We start from the raw sequence: 26,040 nt of genomic DNA, 5'->3' as shown, positions 1-26,040 counted from the left end.
GGAACCAAACGAGGAAAATATCACGTTTTTTGCACGCAAAAATAGCGAATCGCCATATAGAATCTAACTGTGTCTGACACTCGAGATTGCGTGAATGGTCATGTTTACATTGACGCCTATTTTAGTGTAAAATGTATTAAAACATATGCCAGCCAAATCAACATCATGAGTTTTCAACTTCTCAAGTTAAGAAACAAATGGTAAAAGTTGAAATGTTTGGAAAACCAGGTTTATATTTTTAGACAATTTGTCTTGTGTAAACATTAGCTCACAATGACGACTTACGTAATGTTTACACCTAGGCTTATTATTCATGAGGTTCATCATAATTCATTTGACGTATAATGTATGAAAACATCCGTCAACCACATCATAATAGAGTCATCATCATGATAATCGTGTAAACGTACAAATAGACTACGCTAACATAAGCATTGATAAACAAGATTTGTATTATTAGCCAATTTGTCTTGTGTAAACGTTCGTTCACAATGACCACTTAAGTGATGTTTACACTAATAGTAATGTTTGGTTTACATTTACGAAATCATCTGTCAATTCCATTGCGCAAACGTCAAATGAAATCCAATTGATTTCACATGAGTTTTCATTTGACGTTTACACAAAGGAATTGACATATGAAATCGAGTGGATTTCGTAAATGTAAACATAGTATAAGTTTAGATTTACGAAATTCACTCGATTTCAACTGTCAATTACATTGCTTAAACGTCAAATGAAATCCAATGGATTTCAGATGCGTTTTCATTTGACATATACGCAAAGGATTCGACAGTAGAAATCGAGTGGATTTCGTAAATGTAAACCAAGCATAACGCTTAATTTCATACTAATACCCCGTTTGCACTTAGCAGGACTTAATAAACCCGCTGGGTTTCAAATGTCAATTCCATAGCGCTAACGTCAAATAAATCCTCATGAATAAGGTTAACCCGGAAAAAAAGCTCTAATGCAAACGCCCTTTTACAGGTCTATATTGATTTCATTTCAAGCAAAATGTATGAAAACATCCAACACAAAAATCAAGATAGATGATGATAATAAACACAAGTGTAAATGAACTTTTAGATTACGTTTACATTACGAGCTGTTGATAATTGCTCTATTTTAATTTAGTTGAGATATTTTAGCATATATTTATATGTAATAAATCATGATACAACAGGCCTGTTCACAAGACATGTTTTTGACATTTGTATTGTCACTTGGTGTGTCTGGTTACTTGCAAGTTCTAGAAGAAATTTCTCCAGCAAAAACTTGCATGTTCTCAATTAAGAACATAGAGTTAATGCTAGGTTTACATTTACGAATTCCACTCGATTTCAACTGTCAATTCCATTGCTCAAACGTCAAATGAAATCTCATCTGAAATCCTTTGGATTTCATTTGACGTCTAACCAATGGAATTGACAGTTGAAATCGAGGGGATTTCGTAAATGTAAACCAAGCATAAAGACAACTTTCTGTAACAATTTGTTTTGTACAAATTGTTGCAAATTCTTGAGTAACCAGACAAACCTACTTTTTGATTCATATATTGTTGTTTCCGTTTTATTGCAAACAAATAAACCACTTGTTTTTTTTAAGTTCTTCAAACGAAATATATGGGCATGATTCACTATGTCGAAAGAAAATTATTGCGAACGAAAAACGCCTAAACCTTGGTTTTCATGGCAATATTCACTTTGTGTTTCCTTTAAAACAACTACAAAATTTAAAAATCATACACGAGTTTAGTTGTTTTTCTTTCGTTTTCATGTTCATTCGACATAGTGAAACATGCTGTTAGTCTTATAAAAAGGCCTTAAGTTTACTTAATGTAAATGTATGCTAATATAGGTCAAAGGCCTTTAATAGCAAGCTCTAGCGGAACTGGTGTCGTCTATAAAGAATATATTAAAGGTAAGCACGACATTCAATAGATTCTTTACATAATTCTATGCAAATAAATTATATAAAATACTATTAAATGACAATATTTATTAAAAAGGATTTTTTATATGTAACTTCGGGTTTATTGGAAAAAACACATACTGTGATATTTGTTTAATTTATATTTTTTGTAAAGTCCGTTGATGGATTTGTTTTAACTAGCACATTTAAAACCTACTACGCTTTTCTGGCTTGGAAAAAGGACTTGTTAATGGAAAAGGCTTTTCCATTTTCTTTTTTTTTCTCTAGAAAAAGTTTATCGTTTTTGTTTGGTTCGTATAATTAAGAAATAATTATTGTATTAAAAAAATATATCATTTAAAATTTAATAATATAAAAATGCCAAAAAATAAATTTTGAAAAAATTTAACATTTGTGTATCTTATTGCATTCTATATTGTTCAATAATAATAGATAATAAACAATTTTTTTTTTTTTGAGTTGTAAGAGTAATAATTATATATTTATATTCAAAAAGAAAACATTGAATGACTGCCGTAACGTCTGTTGTTTTGTTGCCATGAAAGAAATCTCATGAAATTAGGCATTCTTAGTCGATGGTCAGACTAGCAAGGTTTCATGAAACCAATTTCGTTAAAGTTTCTTTTCAAATTTCGTTAATGTCCACACACGTTAACGTGAAATTTAAGATCTTTGCGTGTCCTCTTTATTTTACCATTCGCGTTTGTTGTGTTTCTCAGACCAATAAAAACAAAAAAGACATAAATAAACCAAAAAACAACACAAAATAATTAACATTAATAATTAAATTAATATTAATAGTTAAATTTTCACTATTTCATTAATTAAATGTTTTTATTAAATATATTTATGTTTGTTTTGTTGTTAACGTTTGCTTGAGAAAATAAAAATGAAAGAAGATTGAAGAAAAAATCTTGCAACGAAGAACAAGAAAAGGCAACACAACAAACACAGAAAACCATGTACATGGGTTTCACTACTTCATACCCCTCGCCTATAAACTTGACGTCGCCATGTTGAAATTGTGCTAGTCTGACCATCGACTTAGATCGAATTTCCCACTACAGCAATTTCATAGAATTATGCTTGGTTTACATTACGAAATCCACTCGATTTCAACTGTCAATTCCTTTGCGTATACGTCAAATGAAAACTCGTCTGAAATCGACTGGATTTCATTTGACGTTTAAGCAAAGCAATTGACAGTTGAAGTCGAGTGGATTTCGTAAATGTAAACTTACTATTACTCTAGTATGGAACTCGATTTAAGAACGTCTGATTTCATGAGATTTCTTTCATGACAACAAAGCAACTGACGTTTCGAAAATAAGCCCTTAAATAATGCATTTCTTTTCAATAAAATAAAAACATAACCTAAAAAAGTTCTATTCTACAATTCAATTCTTAGAATCTAACGCTTTGTTTGATAAATAAAATACAATTTTGTTGTTGTTTTTTATTTTAAATTAAAAAAGGTCATTTAAAATTGTGCCTAACAGTTTTAATATGTGCATGAAATGTATTATTTAATTAAAACTTTACATGTCTACGTTATTTTTAGTTGGTGTTTTAAATACAAGTGATGTGAAAACTAAACAAAAAACTTTAACTTAGTAAACTTTATGGAGAAATAGTTAAGCTCTAATATAACGTTATAGAAAGAAACTACTGATTGTCTTAAACCACTGGAATACTGTTTCATTAATAATAAATAACTTAAGATTATTTCAGAAAAAGTAATTAACAAAACATGTAAGAAAAACATATCAAGTTTAAAACAAATTTCTAAGTAATTTTGTGTCGGGATCACTGTGGGTAAATGAAAATGCATTTTCAATAGAACTCCCATTTTATGACTAGATATTGGAAAAATAAAACATTTATTATTTAATGTAAAATGTGTGAAGAGCATATGCCAAATAGACCAAGACAGAACAACCCAACCAGCCTTAATTGAAATATAAGTAATTAGTTAAAATCTGATTCCCGTATAAAATTTTACTGTCCCCAGTTATATCTGTTGCAGCAAAAACTGCGAAGTTATACTATGTTTACATTTACGAAATCCACTCGATTTCAACTGTCAATTCCATTGCTCAAACGTCAAATGAAATCCAATCGATTTCAGATGAGTTTTCAGTTGACGTATACACAAAGGAATTGACAGATGAAATCGAGTGGATTTCGTCAATGTAAACATAGTATTATAAGAAATAATGCTTTAGTCCCAATTTACATTAGGCGAGTTTACTTGCGGCAATTGTCATTTTGTAGGAGAGAGAGGTGAGGCATATGGTAACCCTTTGCCTCTCAGCACTCTCTCTCACCTACAAACTGACAATTGCAGCAAGTAAACTCGCCTAATGTAAATTGGGACTTATAGCCTAAGGAAAAACATAACATAACATTTTTTAATTTGTACATAAAAATACTCTTTTTTTATATAAAAAAATCAATACTACACAACATAAACGTTGGAAATGTTTTGTGAATATATTTTCTGTATTTATTTCAAAAATGGCAAGTTAACAAAACGCATCATACAACATTAACATTTCTAAAGTACAAATACAAAAATATAATACATGTACAACTACAAAAATGCATCAAATCAATCATAAATCACAAACTATAATAATATTTAATTAAAAAATGTATTACATAAAAACTTAAAACAGGAATATTAGCAGACATTTCATTTCAATTGTCAATACTTAGGGCAATTCAAGATATTTCTTTAAAATTTGAAGTTGAAGAAGGAAAAGTTACGGCAGTCAATGTTCTTTAAATAGTTTATCCTAACAGTACGTTTAGATATATAAATCCACTCGATTTTAAATGTTAAACGCCTGTTATGCCTGGTTTACATTTACGAAATCCACTCGATTTCAACTGTCAATTCCTTTGAGTAAACGTCAAATTAAAACTCATCTGAAATCCATTGAATTTCATTTGACGTTTAAACAATGGAATTGACAGTTGAAATCGAGTGGGTTTCATAAATGTAAACATAGTGTTAGTCTATACACTTATAACATGTTTAAGTGCATTATCTCGATTTATTTGACATATATTTTGAAAGTGCGTGGATTTATAAATCTAAAAGTACTATTACAAAACTTAAGAAAACGACATATTTACAAATTGTTCAAATTTTTGTTTTTGCTTCTAAACTATGCCCTTTTATCTTGTTTTATATCTTAAGATATTTTTTATTATTAAATTAATTTGTATATTTTAAGATCAGTATTGTATAAAAACAGTCTGTAGTTGATTGATATTGAGGTGGAAATGCAGCAATTTGAAAACAATTTTTTACAATTATGTATATGTATTATATTGAAAATTTTTGGGAAATTCGTCAAAGAAGAAAAATAAATTGCAAATTGTCCTAAATTAAATCGATAATGATTTTATATTAACGGTGTATGTATTTTATTAAAAAACTGTTTGATGTAAACATGACCTAAACAGTAGCTCGATACAATAGACCAATGCTGCAGCTCGATACAATAGAATGTCAACATTTAAATTTTCTATGTAGAAAGTCTGCATATTAATTGTTAATATTGGTTTACTTTCAAAAAAACTTTTTTTTATTAATTTTTGTGTACCAGAGAAAGGATTCCAATGTAAATATTTAGAAAATTTGCAACGTGAAAAATTTGATATTTTTATTGTCAATATGTTCATAAATGCAATGCATATTATAGCTTCGTTCCCGTACTTTTTAATGGTAAAACTCGTAAAAGAGAGAACTGCAAAAAATTTGTTCTTACACACAAGTTTTCTGAAATAGTTCGGGAACGGAAAAATGGAAAATACGCCAAAAAAACTGGAACAAATGTCAAAGTCGGCGTATCAGCCAAACAGACGCCGGCAACCATGTTACTATTTTTTTACTCGCCCAAATTTGTCGTGTAAAAAGTTTTTAAAGAGAGCGTCATTGAGCGCCATTTTTTGGTCTGTTCCAGTACTGCAAGAATCTACTAATTTTTACTATTATTTTCGATAACATAAAGGAAAAAATGTTATCGTAGTAAAAAATAGTAGCTTCTTGCAGGTTCTGGAACAGAGCATCTGTTTAAAGAGAAGTGAAAATTTTACAACTTTTTTGTGTACGGGAACGCTTTTTCGAGTAAAATGTGTAAAAGTCGTAAAAATTGTAAAAACTTTTTAGTTCTGGAACACAGCTTATATTATGCATTAAAAATATCAGCTTTAGAAATTGAGGTGTGCCCTGTTAGCTTTATAAAAGTGATCACTTTATTTCAATCAATGTGAACTCCCCTTAGTTTAAGGAATAAAAAACATTAATGGTCTGTTCTAGTACTGCAAGAATCTACTAATTTTTACTATTTATTTCGATAACATAAAGGAAAACATGTTATCGTAGTAAAAAAATAGTAGCTTCTTGCAGGTTCTGGAACAGAGCATAAAATATTAGATCCGTGGGAGAAGAAAGATTCAAAAAAGTGGTAGTGGGCATGGTGGAATAAGAAGGTGTTACATCAAATCATACCAAACGTCAAAATTGTTCGCAATAACACATTGTTGTGAATTGGGAACAAGTGTCGTTTAGGGGCACCTCTCGGATCGGTCCGAAATTGTTACCATAGGTAGCCCTTGGGACCCTGATTCCAACGATATATAATTTTCAGGGGGGAAATCCATACTTCCCGAGATATGGGTCTAGAAATTTCGTACTTTAACACCAATAGGTTGTTTATGGGCATCTCTTGGATCGGGCTGAAATTTGTGCCATAGGTAGTCCCTGGGACCCTGATATATAGCTTTCCGTGGGGAAGTCCGTACTTCCTGAGATATGGGTCTTGACTTTTTTACTTTTATCACCATTATTTTTAAAACCTATGCCATATGGGACTCGTTTTAAAGCTCACGAATATTTAACGCCCCCAATAATTAATAAGTCTGTCTGGTTACTTTCCCAGCAAGAATTGCCCATCAAGAACTTTCTCAGAGAGTAAGGGGTTTTTATTCTCTTTTGCTAGAAAATTTTAAAAAGTTAACAGACACCTTCCCAGCAAAAACCAGCAAGCAATCAGCTGACTTGCCAAAACAGAACAATTTGTCCACCAACAAAGGAAGCAAACACGTTGTATTTTATTAAAAATAAAAAAGAAAATGAAACAAAAAAGTATTTTTCCACTTTACAAATTTGTCCGCCATAAACCAATACAATTAGACTATGTTATTTCCACAATAAAATTGTTTTTAATGTTCACAAACATAAATCAACAAAAAACTAAAAACAGCTGATTGATTGTTTTCAGGAAGAAGAAGAGCTTGCAAGTGCTTGCTAGAAGAAATTTGTCCAGCAAGAATTTGCAAGCTCTCAGTGAAAGAACTGTCAAAATGTCTCTCTCGAATCGCTCTCTTTTGCTGGTTTTTTGTGTTAACAGACGACTTCCAGCAACAATTGGTACAAATTGTTACAAATTTTAGGGTAACCAGACACAGCTAATAATGGTAATTAGATTTTCTAATAATAATTTATTAAGTTATCATTGGCTACACGATCAAAACCCTCTCTTTTAAATTGAAAGTGTTCTTAAGTAGACGGCCTTCGGGCGGGGATTTAAGACTTTCTCCTGTGGACAGGGACAAAAGTGGGCTACGCGATCAAAACTCTCTTTTAAATTGAAAATGTTCTTAAGTAGACGGCCTTCGGCCGGGGATATAAGACTTTCTCCTATGGACAATGACAAAAGTGGACTCCGCAAACAAAACTTTCTTGTACATTTAAAGTTTCCTAAGTAGCCGGCTTTGAACAGGAATTTAATACATTCTCCTATAAACAGGTGTAAAAATAGGTCGCGTGCATAAAAGTATTCTCCATAAGCTTTAAAACGATGCCCATATTGCCCACGTTAGAATTGTAAAATGTCAAGACCCATATCTCGGAAAGTATGGACTTCCCCCCGGAAAATTATATATTGTTGTATTCAGGATGCCAAGGGCTATCTACTGTAAAAATTTCAGCCCAATCCGAGAGGTGTCCCTAAACGACATTTAAGCCGTGAATCACATGTTTACCTTTTGTATGCCATTTTATAATAGTACATTTTGACAACTACTGTGATAATCAGCTGTTTTCCCGTTGTACCTGTATTATTGTGCCATGGTAGTGGGCTAGAAAGAAAATTTAGCATCCAAAATATTGCAAGACTGTTATCATGAACCGATGATCAATAAACTTGAGGTGTGGCCTGTCAACATTATAAAATAGGGCACTTCATACCAATCGTGTGAACTTCCCTTAGTTTAACACAGGAAATTGAAACTATGAGAAAAACAAACGGAAATCCAGACGAGGCGTTTGAACAAACTATTTGAGATTAGGGAAAGATGCTAGAAGGAAGAGAATTATTCGACTGACCTATCCAAATTTGAGAATAAAATAATATTTTCTCAAAAAAGTATAGACATCTTGGTTTAAAAAGCAACACGACGATCATCGAAGTGGATAAAAAAATGTTGGGACTTTTGTGGAAGAGGAGCCCGAAAGAAAGGACAAATATACTCCGTCTATGAAACGGAAGAAATTCTACGATAAGCGAAATTTGGACCATGTCGGTTTTCGTAAGGTTTTTTAGAGCAATTGAGAAGATGCCTTAAACTGCGTTAAAAAATGTGGGAGTGGTGCCAGAGGAGGTGACCAATAAATACAATCGGTAAAATTATGAATGAAAAGTATGAATAAAAGTTGCTATAGGTCGGACTTATCGACAACATTATGTTGGATGCTAACTAACCGACAAATTTCGTTATTTACCAAAATTATAGGGGGACAAATGAGTCGTCTTTGGAAATATAAAGCTTCAATTTGAAATACACAAATGCAAATTTGCAATCTTGGATGTATAAATGGCGAAAATTGTCTAGCAACAACAACATCTAATATGCCTGACTGACGATGTTAGGCTAACCAGCTAACGAAACGATCGTCGCAAAGCGGTTGATGTGTGTGTGTAGGACATCGCTAGATGTCAATTTTTCAATGTAATCTCCTTAGGTCATAAAAGCTCGATTAATTAAATTAATTATACGCATTTTAATTTTACCGATTTTTGTCGGTAACCAAAAAATGCGTTAGAGAATCCCACTACAGATGTTAGGGTTTCGAAATCAACCTTTTGGTTACATAGTGGACAGTTTTTTGAACCAAGATCTGAGGAATATATTTTCATCCTGTTTTATGCGTACTTACTTGCACAAGAAGATGAGCCAGTGTCTTTGAGAGTGACTTATTTTCGAAACGTCAGTTGCTTTGTTGTAGGCATTCTTAAATTGAGTTCCGTAATATAGTAATTATATGAAATTTGCAGTAGTGGGGAACTCGATCCAAGAACTCCTATTTTTATGAGATTTGTTTTATGACAACAAAGCAACTGACGTTACGGAAATCAGCCTTTATGTGCGTAGTTGAAATCTACGGGGGTTATTCTGAATGAAAATTCCCCGTGAGTTCTTTTTATTCCACCGTTTCATCTTAAGGGAGGAAGTGAAAAAATTCACGGGGATTTTTCGTTCAGAATAAGGCCAAAGATAAATACCTACAAGTGTATTTCATTAGGATTGTTTGTTTGCCTTTCTGACGTTTCAACTTAAAGCAGAAAACTCACGGGGAGTTGATATTAATGAATGGACGGGCTGTTTGTGAAGTGTTGTCTGAGATTTTCTCTAGCAATAGTTTTGTATAACTAAAGTTGGTTTTTTATGAGGCAATCAGATTCTATAAATCAACGCTAATTGAAAACAAAAGCCAAGAGGTTTTTTTAACGTTTAAAGTGTTTTTGTTTTGTATTTAAATACTAAAAAATGTTGGTTTCCTATTCTATCTTTGACATGTTATTGTTATTTTAATTTAAGTATTAAGTCTTTTTTAAACATGATTGCCAAACAGGAATAGAGTCTTATATTTTTCATGATTTTTTTTTTAATCTCACAAAACTTTGGGGGGAATGGTGGATGATAAGTGGTGTGTTGTGGGCAGGTGAATGTGTGTTTTGGTGGAATAAAAAAAATGTTTGATTTTTGTTTGTTTTTATAAATTTTTGTTTATTATTTAAAAAAATATGAAAAAATCAACAGTTTATATTTTTAATTTTTTTGTTTTGTATTGTATTTAAATAGTAAAAAATTGTTTTCAGTTTTTTACGTTTTCGGTTTTTCGTTTTTTATATAATAGTTAATAATAATAATAAAAAAATTAACAAAATCATTTATATTATTTCGCTTCGCACAAAAATTGTTCAGTTCTTATATAAAAAAATCAAATCAAATAAAAAATTATTTAAAACACAAAAAACATACATAAAAACTAAAAAAATATACAAATTCATTGAAATTTTATGGGGGGATAGGGGAGGAGGAGGAAGGAAGTTAAGTAAGAGGTGGTTGGATGGGGAGAAACAAAAATATGCAGTTAAGAAGTGGAGGGGAAAAATAAATAATTCGTTTTAATACAGTAATCCATATTTGTAGATACGAAGAACATGAAAAAAACACAAATAAACTAAAACAATAATTCTTTGCAATTAAAGAATTTTGTTTTAATTTAATTGTTGGTTTTGTTGTAATAGAGTTTTTGCCATACCTACTAACTTAAACAATTAACAAAGAAAATCAATGCGAGTATATTATAAAATAATTAATAATAATAAAAAAAATATTTAAAAATCGTATTTCTTGGTTGTTTTGTTGTTGTTGTTGGTGGTTATTAAATTGATTTTTGTAACTTTGCCTGTAAAACAGCCAAAAAATATAACAAAATGCATTACAATCGAATAAAAATCAAAACTAAAATAATTACAAAAATGTAAAGCAAAAAAAAAAAAATATATAAAGAAAAATTAAAAAAAAAAAATAAAAACTATTTTGAACAAAATGTTTTACATACAAAATTATGTGGGCCATTGAGTGCTAAAAAAGATGCTAACTTAATTTATAAAAAAAAAATAATAATAAAAATAAAAAACAAAATTACTTAAAATTATGTATACCTCAACAATAAAAACAGAGAGAACAGAAAAAACACATAAAATATATTTTTAAATAAATAATTCAAAAACATAAAATACAAAAAATGGGCAGGCTTGGAGACGACGACGACGACAAACGAAAAAGAACGACGAGAGAGCGCATGAGATTATGTGGAATAAGTTTAAAATTAAACAAAAACAGGCAGTAGGCTCCTCTTCACAAAAACACAGTGGGGGAGAGGCGGTGATGAAAAAGGAGTTTAATTATGATAAATAACAAAAATTTAAAATTATATTAAAAAACTGAGCTTTTCACACAACGAAAAAAATACAAAATAAAAACAAAACAAAAATTCCTTGTTTTTCTTCTTCATTTCTTTTTTTAACTATAAATGGGAACCCTTTTTTGTTTACTTCTTTTGACATATAACTAAAAAACAAAGAGATTTCTTCTTTCATGTACTCAAAAATGCCTTAACATTAAAAAAATCGTTTAGTTCCTTTTCTTATAAAATCTAAAAAAAAAGACCTGTGCAGTGAGTTCAGTGGGGGCAATCATTTTGGTTTGTAAAAACAAAGACGTAACTAAACAAAAATAACTAATTTAAAATAAAAAAAGTGTCTGGGGGTCAAGTGGTCACCAGAAGAGGAAATTTGTAACTCTGTTTACTAGATTTCCTGGGAAATTTCTGAAGAATTTTTTTGAAGTTCCGCACATGCTGATCCCCCATAACACCTCCATAGACGAGAGAGAGAGAGAGAGAGACAAAGAACATTACACTTAAGAGCTCAGTCATGGTTTATGTTTGACAATTAACTAAACAAACAGAACAAAACGAAAAATGAGAATAAACAGAGAGACGACTGTGAATATAAAGAGCTTTAATAATAATGCTCTATGGATCCTAACCTATACATTATTTATATATATTATTATTACTTCTTGTTATTATTAATAAGAAAGTTTACTACTACACATATAATTAATTAAATAAGGGAGATTTTTGTTGTTTCGTTTTGTGTTTTGTTTTTTTCATCTTAATTTAGTTTAGAATTATAAAAAAGCATCATCATTAACTTGTGTGTGTTTTGTGTTTGTTTTGGATTTTTTTTTGTTATTTTGTTTTTTTAAGAAAAATCAAAACAAAGCTCAGTCCATTTTTGTTGCAAAAAGGTTTTTGTTTTTTCCGTTTGTTTTTTTTTTTTTTTTTGTTTGTACAAAAAGAAAAAACCTTAAGTTGTGTGTGTGGGTGGTGGTGGTGTAAAATTCTTGGTTTTTACACATTATTATGGTTTTAACGACCTAAGTAGTATATATGTTTGTATGTATATGTATAAAGACGACGTAGTATAATATTACAAATATTTTCAATTTAAGCTTTTCATTATCGCTCTTCTTTTTGGGGGGATTTTCTTCATATTTTCATCATCAAAACATTATCTCAAGGAATTATAACTTTTGCTTAAGCATCATTACACATATATTAATCAACATCATATCTTTAATATTTTTATGTAAATATCTAAGTATATATATATAAAAAAATGGTATGTAAAAATAATAATAAAAACAAAAAATATATAATAATAATAGTCATAAAAAATAAACTACTACTAATTCTTGTGTGTTTGTGTTTTTTGTTTGTATAACTTATTTATATATAAAAATAAAAAACAAATTCAATTTTTTTCGTATTAAGTCTAAAAAACAAGCAGAGAAATATAAATAGCCAAGTGTAAAGAATTTAAAATAAAGGGAAAAGGGGGAGAGATGTTGGGGGGCAGTAGAAAGATACATACACATAACTAACTAATTAATAATAATATTATATATAAAAAACAATAATAATAATAATAGTAATTATTTGATTTGTTTACAAACCAACTGGTGGTACTTGCACATAACGATATATGTATAGACGATAATCTTTACTGGCCAACACAACACTGCCATCGTCCATTAATGCCACATCGAAACATTGGGCATGCTTCACTTTCGACTCCAATGCCGAAACCAATTGTCCATCCTGGGTGAATATGGTCAAATTGAAGTTATTATGATTGTCGGCAATTAAAATTTCACCATTCGTATTGATGCCCACACCAATGGGATAATTGGTAACACCTTCACCGCCAATCTGGCGCAAATACTGGCCCTCATAGTTGAACACCTTGACACAGTGGGCACGATTGTCACTAATGAAAATCTCCTGTTTGTCATTGACCACCACACCATTGGGGAATTCCAAATGTTTACTGCATCCGAATTTGTGCAGAACATTGCCATTTTGGTCAAAGATAATCACACGCATAACCTTGCACTCTACCACAATAATACGGCCCTTGTTGTCCACGGTAACACCTCGTGGATGTTGTAAAATGTTTGCACCAAATTTACGTACAAATTGTCCATATTGATTGTAAATCTGTATTTGGTGTGTTGGAGAACGTTCGGTGACAATAATGTCGCCGGAATTGCGCACCACTGCCACACGATTGGGATAGAGCAGCTGTGAGTCACGCTTGCCACATTCACCAAATTGGAATTTGAATCTTCCCTCCTTATCGAAAATTTGAATGCGATGATTATTTGTATCGGCAACAATAATGTCATTTTGGGCATTCACAGCAACACCGCTGGGCTCAGTGAATTGACCCTCCATAACACCAAATTCACCAAATTTGCAATGGTAAATCATTTTTTGTCTTTTAATTTGTGACTTGGGTGGATATATCGAAGCTGAGAGGAGCTTTGAAGTCAAGTCCATGATGGAGTCGGAACTGGAGCAGCCGCTGCCATTTGTCATATTCAATGCTGTCAAAGCACTGCTGGGTAAACCATTTGTGGTGGCCACTGTATTGCAAGCTGAGCCATTTGTTAGGCCATTGCCGCCCAACATTTGGGTGGGTGTGGTGGAGGAGAATGGATCCGAGCCACTTGAGGAGAAGAGATTGTCTGAGCCACCATTACTCCACTTTTCATAGGGATTGCTGGCGGGCACACCGACAAATGCTGACACAGCATTGCTGGTGGCGGTGGCATTGAAGCGTTTAGCCATTAAATCATCAAATGCTGAGCTGTGGCTGGATTGCAAATGATTACGTCCCAACAATGCACTGGAATATGAAGTCTCCAAGAGCTGGGCCGACAAACCCAAACCACCGGGTAAATGTGATCCGCCCGTGACACTGGAATTCGATGAGCCACCACCATGTGATGATGAAGATGAAGTGCTCTGTGATGGTCTAGCAATTGGTGGCTGTTTGGGTTGCTGTTGCATAATGTCACCCGAGGAGGCGCGTATGTAACCAAAGGTGTTTCGTACACCTGCCTGTATGGATTGATAGTTTGACATAAATTCCAATTCGAAATGCATTTGCAGTTCTTGTATAGCTGCCTGTAGTTGCAATTCCAAAGTTTTGCGCAACATCAACACCTCGGTGATGGTGTGAGCCTTGGGTGATCTCTCAATGGCATCGCAGGTCTGCAAAGTCTTCTCAATCAATTCCTTGGAACGTTGTATCCATGCTGAATGACTGGCCATTTTGGCATTGTATAGACCCTCCAGTTCCTTCATCAGTTCTTGTTTGCGTTCATCCAACATGGAGCAGAAGAACTGATAGGTTTCATTGACCTCATTGTGGGCTTTTTGATATTGTATCTTGATTTTGGAACCATTGAGAATTTGATTGTCTCCGGGTGAGTTGTTGCTGCCTATGAGGGAAACAATTTCATTCACTTTGCCGCGTAAATCGGTTAAAACTGTTTGCAACACGGTTTCGGGTGTGGATTGTTGGCCGCTATTGCCGCCCATCAAGTTGCTCATGGAACCCAAGCCATTCTCCTGAACATGTTCAACTTCGTGCATGCCCGATGAGTGTTCCAAGACCACACATTCTTTGCAGGCCAATGTGCAACAGGTGCGGCAGCTGAATTTCAAAACTTCATTCTTGTGACGTGGACACAACAGGGACTGTTGACTTTGCAGGGTCTGCTGTAACAGCTGCTGCTGTTGGTGTTGCTGCTGGCTTCTGAGTGAGGGTAGCATGCTGGAGAAGATATCATCTTGGGACATAACAGAAGCAGCATCTGGTGAATTCATGTCGTGGTTGTTGAATGATGATGCAGCGGCGGCCGCAGCTGCTGCGGCTGCTGCCGAACTCAGGACAATTTTTGATAATTGTGACAACGGTTGCTGTTGTTGCTGTGAATTTGCCTTTTGCATTTGTTGCTGCTGTTGTTGTTGTTGTTGCTGTTGCAGCATCATGGTAAGCGAACTGGAAAATTTAAAATCCATGGGATTATTGCTGCCATTCATCTGTTGTGTATTATTGGTGGTGGTGGGTGTTTGTTGTGTGGTGGCACCACTTTCAAATCCTTTAATTAAACACACATTGTGACCATTGAAGCAGTGCATAAATTCATGAGCTGTGCAACAATTGCCACACAAAAAACTTATACAATCAAAACACTTGGCCACTGCATCCGACTGTTTACTTTTGCAGGCTGTGCAACGGGGTGCAGCTCCAGTACCATTGGCGGTGGTGACACTAATGACATTACCATTGTTACCCAACATAGTTTGACAGGGGCTGCCCTTGCCGCTACCAATAACACCGGGACCACCATTGCCATTACCACCTGAATTTGAGCCATTACTTGACGATGCATTACTTGAGGTGCTGCCACAACCACTTAAACCACTGCTCGATAGTGAAGATGTTGACGATGCTGATGATGAGGCTGAGGAGGTGCTCGATGCTGATGATGACACTGAAGCCGAAATGGTATGTTGACCACCGACAACTGTTTGGCCCACAACACTGGCAAAATCATCACAAATTGCCGAATCAGAAACTGGTGGCGAGGAGCCGCTTAATGTGAGTGGTGAATCGGAGAGATAGCCATTGTGTTCAATATAGGATTCAATTGAATTTGTACCTCCTCGTATGGAGTCCAACGAAGGCGTTGGAGATGTGGCCATTTTGATGGCTACGTTTTGAAATTGTTGGGGGTAATTGTGTGGGTTAAGATTTTCCTTTAGTTTTCCAATTTTGAAGCCGTTCTCTGTGACTTGTTGGGGGAGAGATAAAATTATTTTGTGTAAAAACCTGCAATAAAGAAACAGGGAATGAGTATAGGGAGTGATATTTTTTTAGGTTATGTGAAGTTGTTTTTGGATTTACAGAGCAACAGGTGGGTGGGGGTGAGTCGACTATATGCGTTATGGTTGGAATATCAGAAAAGGGTCTACTATGATCGAGTTGTTTGTCCAGTACCCCACTACAACACTCCATTGGGTGTTTTGGGAAAGCTTCCCCTTTAAGCTAACAATTATTTTTGGGGAGAGCCAACGGGGGTTTTGTGCAACCACATGCCCCATGGTCCCCCTTATCAAATCAATATCATTCCCCATCTACTTTGGAGGAGCATAATTAGCAAAAAATTCTTTTCTTTTATAATAGGCAGTATAATTCTTTATTAAACAATGAATAATAACAACATTTAAATATTTAATGAATTCAAAAATAAGTTGTTTTGAAGAGTAGTAACATTTTGTAATTAACAATGTTTTGTTTTCTTGTGTTTTTGTTGGTTTTACTTGCTAAGACCCATTTCGCTAAGGATCTTGAGAGCATTTCTTGCAGCATCTTCTTGAGATTCCTGGGCATTGGCACCAATGCCATGACATATTTGTGGAGGATTGGTGGAAATCATAACAATGGATAGGAATTCGTTGTGATTTCCTTTGGGATAATCGGAAAAGTCTACTTCGAAACCCATTAGCTTGGCCAAATATAACAGCTTATCTTTCATATAGAGTCCTGATGATGGTTTCGATGTCGTAGTGGTGGTGGAAGAGGAGGTGTTGCTGCTGCTGGTGGTAGGAGCTGCTGTTGCAGTAACAGAATTCTCAGATGTCTCCTCCTTTTTCACCTCTTCCTGTGGTGGCAGCGATAATTTCACCTCCTTAGGCTTTTCCTTATCTTCAAGAATCATGGTGTCTACTTTCCTCTCAACAGCCCTGCTGTCATTGCCAGATATTTTGGAATTAGGGGATTTATCATTGGTAACTTTGGTCACACTTTCCTCCACTTGTTGATGACCTGATGTTGATGCTAAGGGCTTATCACTGGTATCCACCACGCCCAATGCCAGTAGCATATTTTGGGCAGCATTACGTCGGGCAGATTTTTTGCTATTGCCCACTCCGCGAACAGTCATGTCTTTGACACTAACCTCTACCACAAATTGACGCTGGCGAGCCCGCTCTTTACCACCTTCAGTAATTAAATTGAATACCGGTTCCTTTTCCTTGTTGTGCTGACACCATTCAATAAGTTTTGTTATGGGGTTGGAGGCATCTGCCGATTCGGAATCCATACGTTCTCGCTTTTTAATTTTGTCACCACCAGCACTTCTAGGGCGACCAGCAGATTCCTTTTTCATGTCATTATTTGCCCCTTGTTTAGCGTGACCACCAGATTTTCGGGGTGCACCCCCTTTACCTCCACCACAACCAGCACCACCCTTAACTCGTTTATTTGGCGAAGTTGTACCAGCCGCCGTAGTTTCAATGGGTGGTAATTTCTTCAACTCTTCCAACATTTTCTGGGCCGCCTTCTTCTTGGAAATCTTTTTTCCCGTGCCATCAGCTTCCGTTACAATCTGACCCACAATACATGCTGTTGTAAATGTACGCATATGGGCCGGTCCATCTTCACGCAATATCTTAAAATCAACCGGTAGATTCCGTTTTATGCCAATTTCAAAGACCATCGATATGGGAGACTTATTATCACCATCATCATCGTTTTTCTCCTCTTCATTTTCTTTTTGCTGGTTGTTCATTTCCTCCTTGAGTGCCTCAATAGCTTGGGCCGCGGCATCATGCTTGGCCTGCTGTATAGTTCTGCCAGTACCAATAAACTTTTGGGTACCCACAATTAGGGTAATTTTACATGGAGTGGGAAAGAGAGCAGCGGCGGCATGATGATGTTGCACCATCATATGTTGGGGTAGCACCGGATAACAATGTTGATAGTTGGGGCCGCCAGCACGATGATGATGACCAGCGGCGGCTTGTTGCACATGCATAAGAGCCGGATTATGATGAGCCAAATTGGGCGGCAAAAATGTACCACCACCACCGCCGTATTTAACATTTGATCCCATACCATGTAATTGGTTGGGTATGCCAGGCTGAAGACCACCTGGTGGTATACCAACAGCCACTCCTCCACCTACTGGTCCACCTCTAAACCGTGATGGCATAACTTTATGACTGTTGCCATTAGCCTTATCTCCATCTTGAACAGCTGATTGCCTAGGATCAAAAATATAATAGGTCTGCAAACCTAATTTCATGGCCAATGCATTCAATTCCACAGTAGGTGTCACATTAACCTTTGAAGCACCCTGTTCATCGTTACGGCGATTAGCTTTTGGTATGGGATGTTTATATTTGGTTTTCAATATTGCCTCCTTGGCGGCCAAATGTTGCGCTTCCTTAATTTTCAAACCCTCAGCCATGTATTCTTCGTCGCCAAGTTTAAGGGTAACCGTGAATCGCTTACAATGGGCTGGACCATTTTCACCAGTTAGGCGATATTGAAATGATATTTTATTAAAGCGTGCCAAATCATTGACAAGACACATGGGTGTTTTTTCACGGGAACTTTTAAAATCATTGGCTTCCTTATCACCCGCTCCTCCTCCTGCTGCTTCATCACTGTGAGATTCATTTGTTTCAGAGGTAGCAGCAGATTCCACGGGTTTCTTATCCGTTTTGGTGTCATCTGTTGAGGGTTTCTCCTCTGTGCCCTCTGAGGAGCTTTGGATTTCTTTTATGGGTGAAGTTTCTTTTCGTTCCGTGTTGGTTACACTCTTCTCGCTGAGTGTTAAAGTTTTCATGGAATCTATGGTGAAACCTTCCATGGCGGTGCTGCTGGGGGTGTTAGTTGTTATTTTTGTTGGCTCCGCTGTTGGTGGTACTGCCGTTTGAGTTGTTGTTTGAAAATTTAGCTCAAATGGCCGAGGAATTTCATTTATTTTCTTTGCATTCAGATTATAGACATCGGAACTTTTTGTTTGCTGTTGTATGGCGGCTTGTGGAGGTTTACGTTGTTCATGTCCAAGTAATTTCAAATTGGTTGTAGCAGCATGAGTTTGAGAAATTGCCGGAATTTCAGTTAGACATGAAGCAGAAGCAGGCGTTGGACCTGCTGTTATTGGTGTTGTAGAATAGCTGGAGTGTTGTGGATGGTGTTGTTGTTGCAGAAGCGCAGAAGTTTGCTGATTATGTTGCTGCTGCTGCTGTGGATGATGGGAATGATGATGACTTTCCGATGTTGCCTGCTGCTGGGGCTGCTGATGAGTTGGAATTTTCATTGATCGTGGTTTGTTTAATGGATTGTGATGATATTTTTTATTCCCAACTAGATTTCCACCACCTCCTGACATGCGATTATAATGCATATAGGGCGGCCCTGGTGGTACCCCACCACCTAAATTACCAATTCCACTGCTAGTGGTATCCATAAAGTTATGGTAGTTCTGTGATCGATTGGGTCGCTGTTGTTGCATATTTGGCGCCATTGCTGGTCCTGGTGGAAAGCCCATATTTAAGGCATGTGGTGGTGGAGGACCTACTTGTTGTAAGGGATTTGGTGGCGGTGGTCCACGCATATTATGATGTCCATGAATATGCCTTGCAGACATATTTCCTGGCGGTGGTGGTTGTTGTTGTTGTTGAGACTGTCGATTCATTTCCTTTTCCACGTGTGTATGTGTGCGAGTTTCACAACAAATCACAAAGCGAGTGGTGTCTGTAATAACATAATGATTGGTTTCGTATCACAAGCACAGTCAGGACTTTTTGTTTGTTGACGTTAAGATTAATAATTAAATTAAAGCCGGCTCTTCGTTTACAAACGAGGGTGGATTGATTTTTTTTTTCGATTTTGGATTAGGTAGCTAACATGAAAACCAATGGATAAAGCTGGGTTTTCTCAAAACACATATCTCAACGAACAACAAATATTCCCGACCATGCATTCCACCGCCACGCAAACCCTTCTTCTTCACAATAAAATAGGATATTTTTTCCGTTGTTAATGTTTTGAATATATAATTGATTTGTATTATGTGGGTTATAAAGATCTTGCAAAATGCCATATGTAATCATAGACACACGAGCCCAATCAGAAGCCAATATGAAATTTTTGTTACTTTTTGATTTGGTTTTAGTTTAGTTTGTTTTTCTTTGAACATAATTAATTTTAAAGTTATAATTTTTTAAATAAAGTTTCAAATTTCTTATACTTATATGTAGATATAAAACAGCATATTTTTTTTTAGAATTTTGTTGCTCACTTAGAAGGAACATTTGTTTGCACTTATTATGTGTTATTCAATCCACCCTCGTATGTATGTACGTAGATGGGCTCAAATAGTACTAATAATTACTATGATATACAATGATTTTATGCTGTCATGCTTTTTAACTTAATGTACTCTAACACAACTAACTAAAGGTTATGTATCTATAAGACAATACCTAGAAGAGACTGGCAGGATTAAATGATATAATTTGGATCAAATGATTGATTTGTCTTTTCCTTCCTTTAGTTAATAAAAACAAAATAGCAAACTATAGGACGCCAGGATGGGGCTATCAACATCCTTTCTTTGTTATAATAAATAGTACGATACCTCAAAAACCTTCTGTTTCTATAAAGAAGACCTAAGAGGACTTCTGTTACTATACAGAAGACCTCAGAGAGGTTCTTTAGCTATACAGAAGACCTCAGATACCTTCTGTTATTATACAGAAGACCTCAGAGGCTTTCTGTTATAATACAGAAGACCTCAGAGGCCTTCTGTTATAATACAGAAGACCTCAGAGGCCTTCTGTTATAATACAGAAGACCTCAGAGGCCTTCTGCTATTACACAGAAGACACCAGAGGCCTTCTGTTATTATACAGAAGACCTCAGATACCTTATCTTATTATACAGAAGACCTCAGAGTCCTACTTGTATTATACAGAAGACCCCAGAGGCCTTCTGTTACTATACAGAAGACCTTAGAGGCCTTCTGTTACTATACAGAAGACCTTAGAGGTGTTCTGCTACTATACAGAAGACCTTAGAGGCCTTCTGTTACTATACAGAAGAACTCAGAGGCATTTTGTTACTTTTCAGAAGACCCCAAAGGCCTTGTGTTACTAATAGAATTCTGCAAATAAGTATTTGACTTATATTTCGTTTAGGCCCCGTTTGGATCGGTTTGAAATTTATACCATGAGAAGTACTTGTTAGCGGATGACAACATGTTTTGCTCCTGTTCATCAGACAAAGTCTTAAATCGCTTGACGAAGGCGTTATATTTGCAGAAAACTTGCAATATCCATATATCGGGAAGTAAGGACCCAACCCCTCCCTCCTATTGAGGAAATATATATCATTGTAATCAGTATAATAAGGATCGCCTGCGATATAAATTGAATGTGGATTCAATGGGTGCTTGTGGGACATGTTCCATCTATTTAAACATACTGCTTATTTCCCCAACATCCTTTGCTTGGAAAATCTAGCGCAACCAAAAGTGAAAATATTAGAAAATGTCTAAACTAATGAATTATTTATAAGTACCTTCATTATTTACTTTTTAACAGGTATAAAGAGAACTGCACTAAGAATGTTTCAATATTCAATATTTTTCTGGTTGCCATTGGAAAACAGGTTCCGGTTCCTTTTCACAAAAATGTTATAACCTACCAAGAAGCACATGTGCTTTAATAGTTTCTAACCTAATACAGTAGACCACGCATATAAGAAACTCGGAAAAATTCGGCAAATTTGTTCTTATATGCGTGTTTTTTTTATATGAATTTATTTTATATAAGAAACTAGTTTCTTATATGCGTGCATTTAGAAGCAAGAAATGTTTTTATAGGAATAAGAAAGGTAGACCAAAATCATCCGTATCCATATATTGTTTAAGAATAAATAAAGCATTGATGGCTTCTTTTCTAGTCGGTCTTGACGTTGTTTCGATTTCATTGCACTCGTCTTCGGATTCACGATCGTGTACTTCACTAATTATTTCGTCATCATCCATGGTGCCAAAACAATATCGATTTTCAAATTCATTTACTGACTCTAGAAATTAAGTGTATTCATCTTCCAAAGTGACTTCTTCGACCTCTAGGTCACCCGAATTGTCCTCTTTGTAAATTCCAGCCTTCTTGAAGCAGTTTTTTATGGTGTCTGGCGTTACAAGCCACCAAGATCGTTTTATTATGTATAGCGATTTTAGAACTGTTATATTTTTGAGAAATTTATCCATATAACAACCTTCAATAGCCAAAATTTGTTCACGTATTAGGTTTTTTCTATAATGGGCTTTAAATGATTGAATTATTCCTACGAATAAATAAAGGAAATGAAAGACTCATTTTCGGAAAATGTAAATTTTGATAATCATTTCATTCCTATTTACCTTGATCCAATGGTTGAATCAAACTGGTGGTACATGGAGGTAGAAATATAATTTCAATATTCTCTGGTGTGTAGTCAAGTTTATGGCAAGACGCGTTGTCAATGAGTAGTAAAATTTTTTTCTCTTTTTTCTTGAGATTCTCGCTCAATTCTTTAATGATTTCACTCCATATAATACTGGTCATCCAAGCTTTCTTATTAAATTTGTAGGGAATAGGAATATTTTTTCCGCGAAAGCATCTCGGTTGTTTATATTTTCCAATTGAATAAACATATTTATCCGATCCGGTTGCATTTGTTATAAATAACAATGTTAACCTGTCTTTCGGTGTCTTGAGGCCACTCATTTTTTCATTCCTATAGCAATAGGACCCATTCGGCAGGGCCTTATAAAGAAGTCCACTTTCATCGGCATTATAAATGTCATCTAAATTATATTTTTCCAATAATGATGGCAAAATGTATTCTTTGAAATTTTCAGCAGATTCTATATTAGCAGAGGCGGTTTCTCCATGCCGTTTTCGGAAATGTATGTTTTCATTCTTCTTCCAACGTTGAAGCCATCCCTGATTTGCATTAAAGTCTGGAATATCCAATTGTACTGCAAACTGTTGTGCCTTCTCAAGGAGTATTGGTCCATTCACTTGAGCACCCTTTTCCATCATTTGTCCAAACCACAAAGACATCGCTTTGTTAAGCTCCTCAAATTTGGATTTCCTTTCCTTCTTTTTGTTTAAATTTTTGAGTGCAAAATAGTTTTGTTCCACATTTTGTGATTTTTTTATTATTTTAGATAACGTTGACACTCCTATATTGTATTCTTTTGCCACGTCTTTTCTTGATTTTCCACTTTGTATTTCTTTTAAAATTTTCATTTTTGCTTTCATTGTCAAAACATTTCTTTTCTTATTTGAATTCATTTTTGCGTGTTCACAATATGTACCAAAAAAACAACAGACTGAAGATATATCTAGAAAAATAATGAAGCTTGTTATGCAGAACAAACATGTATGACCAATACTTATGTGTTTGATTGAATATTAGAACTTGTCGTTAAAAATATTTTCAAACTCATTCATACACATGTTACATGTAGTGTGTGTTTGGTGCGACTTGCGACCATTATTCACGAATTTAAGTGTTGTCAATGTTCTTATATAAAGTTTTTCTAACGGCGATTTTCAGATTTGGTGTTTTAAACGTATTTCTTACAGGCGTTTATTTCTTATAAGCGTTTTTGCTTATATAAAATGATTTTACAATGACGAATGTGGTAAAAGGCATGGTGTTTTGAAAAAAGTTTCTTACATCCGTTTTTTTCTTATATAAGATGTGCTTATATGCGTGGACTACTGTATCCCAAAAATCGAGGTATGAGTTATTAATGAATTAATAGTCCTGTTTTTCTTTTGTAAATCCAAATACAACATTAATAGTTATTATTTAATGTAAAAAAAGAAAATAACTTACCTATTTGTCTCGGTTTTGTGTTGTTGTTGTTTTTATAGTTAAGTTGACGAGTAGTAGAACACGTCGCCTTATGGTCAATATAAATGTAATGTTGTTTTCCTTTTTTTAACGTTTTGATGATGATGATCTTCGTTTAATTGTGTATATGGATTAATACTATAACTCCTTCTTCTTAACTTGTTGTTTGTGAATGATTTGATTTCAATTGTTGACTTCAAATTTCCTTTCAATCACTTAAGGTTTTCTCCTTTTTTTATAGTTTGTGATATAAATCAGCCATTTGCTGCCTTATGGCTGTATGGTGGTGTTGTGACGAAAAAGTGTAGTATACGTTTAGGCGCTATTCTGTTCTATTATCTCAATGGCCAAAAATACACTACACAAATGAAGTACACCAATGTTTGAACACATTTCCTTGTTTTTGTCTTTTTTACTTTCTGCTCTTACAGCACAAATTTCTCTTGCTGACTTCTCTTCTCTTGTTCTCTCTCTGTTTTATTGTGTTTTTCTTTTTCTCTCAGTTTCCTTGTGCTGCTGCTGCTACTGCAAAATAATGCGGTGTTTTATGAATATTGTTGCTTTTATCCGTTTTATTATTGTTTTTGTTTTGTTGATGATGAAGTTATAAAAAAGAACAATTTGTTTTTGTTGCGCTCTGCTTGTTGTTGTTGTTGGTAAGTTTTGTGAGTTTTACCTTTTTAAACTTTGTTGTTTTTTGGTATTCAATTTTTTTCCAATTTCTCCTGAATATTCAAAGAATACTCAAGTTAATAGAGACACAAAGAAGGATTCCTAAAAAAGAAGAAAAACAAAATGTTTATTAAAACCAAAGGAATACACAAAATAAAACAGCAATTTTTACGGAAAATAACACACAACAACACTTAAATATTAACTAAAATAATCATTTTCTTGTAATTTTGTCTTGCCTTCCTTTCGTCTAAAACACGGACAATATACTTCTTTACAGCACAATTGTAACGACCTAACTATTGAGCATAAATTGTGCAGCAGGCGGCAACCAGCGAGCGTCGTAACACACAACAGTACACGACCCGACCCGGGAAATGTTTCTATAGAATGTTTTCCATCCATCCAGAACAACAACACCACCAATAAAATTCACCACACACACAACACAAAAAGGAATTGAAAAACAACAAAAGCCTGCATATAACGACGAATGCCGCCGAAACCACAAATTCTTACCTACTCAGCGCCAAAATAGTACAACAACCACAGTTTATACAGTTGGCCATTCAGCCCAAACTAGTTAGCCCTGACTATTTAGTTTGCTGTCAAATAGATAAAATACAAAGGAAATCAAATCACAATAATGAACAATATATTATGTTTGTTGTCAAATGTTGTTAACAGAACTCTGAATGGCCAACTGTATAAACTGTGCATACAATGATGGCCTCAACATATGACAGTGATGCCAAATCGATGCATTTGTTATGTTTATTTGCAGTCATATGATAAAGGACTAGTACCATGGCAGAATTAGTGAAACGTAACGTAAGATAAAGTAAGCAGATTGTAAAAGGCTACTAATTAAAAAAACATGAACAATAATTATTAAAACTTGGTAATAAATTAATGTTTTATTAAATCCACTTGATACGTAAAACACTACACCTTTTTTGGCCATCATTCTAGACAACATGGCAATGTGATTGAAGTCAAAAGACATTGACCTTCTACAGTTAAGAGTCGTCTTCTGTCTTTATAACAATAATGTGGCCTATTACACTAATCTGTTAATAACTACCTATTTCTAAGCAGTAAATAGGTAGTACTTAAAAATTACTTCCGTTTTTGATTTCTAACCACACTTTTTGCCATAATTACTATGATGAACAACACTGCGCGCAAAGTTTAGCTTCTGGCAAAAAAAAAAAAAAAAAATTATATACAAAACAATTTTTTTCGGGTAATCATTAAAAAATTTTAAGATATTCCGGTTCTATACAGCAACAGCAACAAATACATAATTAAAAACTAGAATATTTTTGTTGAAATGGTTGACGCGATGTGGAGTCTTAAAGAGAACTGGTTCTTCTTTACTCACACACAAATGCCATCGTTATTATTATTAAATACTAGAATTCATTTAAGGTAA

At 34.5% G+C, this 26,040-nt stretch overlaps 1 protein-coding gene across 3 annotated transcripts; it reads right to left on the bottom strand.

Annotated features, from left to right (window-relative positions):
• Positions 1-4,418: 4,418 nt before the first annotated feature.
• brat (tripartite motif-containing protein brain tumor) lies at positions 4,419-24,056 on the bottom strand. Of its 3 annotated transcripts, none has more exons than XM_073967144.1 (2): positions 23,916-24,054; positions 4,419-16,052 (listed from the first exon to the last, which is right to left on the bottom strand). In XM_073967144.1, the coding sequence occupies exon 2, from the start codon at positions 15,923-15,925 to the stop codon at positions 12,815-12,817; it is 3,111 nt and encodes a 1,036-aa protein (XP_073823245.1). In that variant the 5' UTR covers positions 15,926-16,052; positions 23,916-24,054; the 3' UTR covers positions 4,419-12,814. The 3 variants fall into 3 exon arrangements, with proteins under 3 accessions (XP_073823245.1, XP_073823243.1, XP_073823244.1); XM_073967142.1 differs by lacking the exon at positions 4,419-16,052 and adding an exon at positions 16,391-19,769 and having other exon boundaries at positions 23,916-24,056; XM_073967143.1 differs by lacking the exons at positions 4,419-16,052; positions 23,916-24,054 and adding exons at positions 16,391-22,370; positions 22,447-23,851.
• Positions 24,057-26,040: the final 1,984 nt, after the last annotated feature.

Source organism: Musca autumnalis, unplaced genomic scaffold (assembly GCF_047663935.1).
Source record: "Musca autumnalis isolate F117 unplaced genomic scaffold, ASM4766393v1 scaffold_2, whole genome shotgun sequence".
NCBI lineage: Eukaryota > Metazoa > Arthropoda > Insecta > Diptera > Muscidae > Musca > Musca autumnalis.
This window is presented reverse-complemented; position numbering and strand designations above follow the sequence as displayed.

Coding starts and splice junctions, on each gene's coding strand:
- brat (XM_073967142.1), bottom strand. CDS start 19,710: ATGAATCGACAGTCTCAACAACAACAACAACCACCACCGCCAGGAAAT.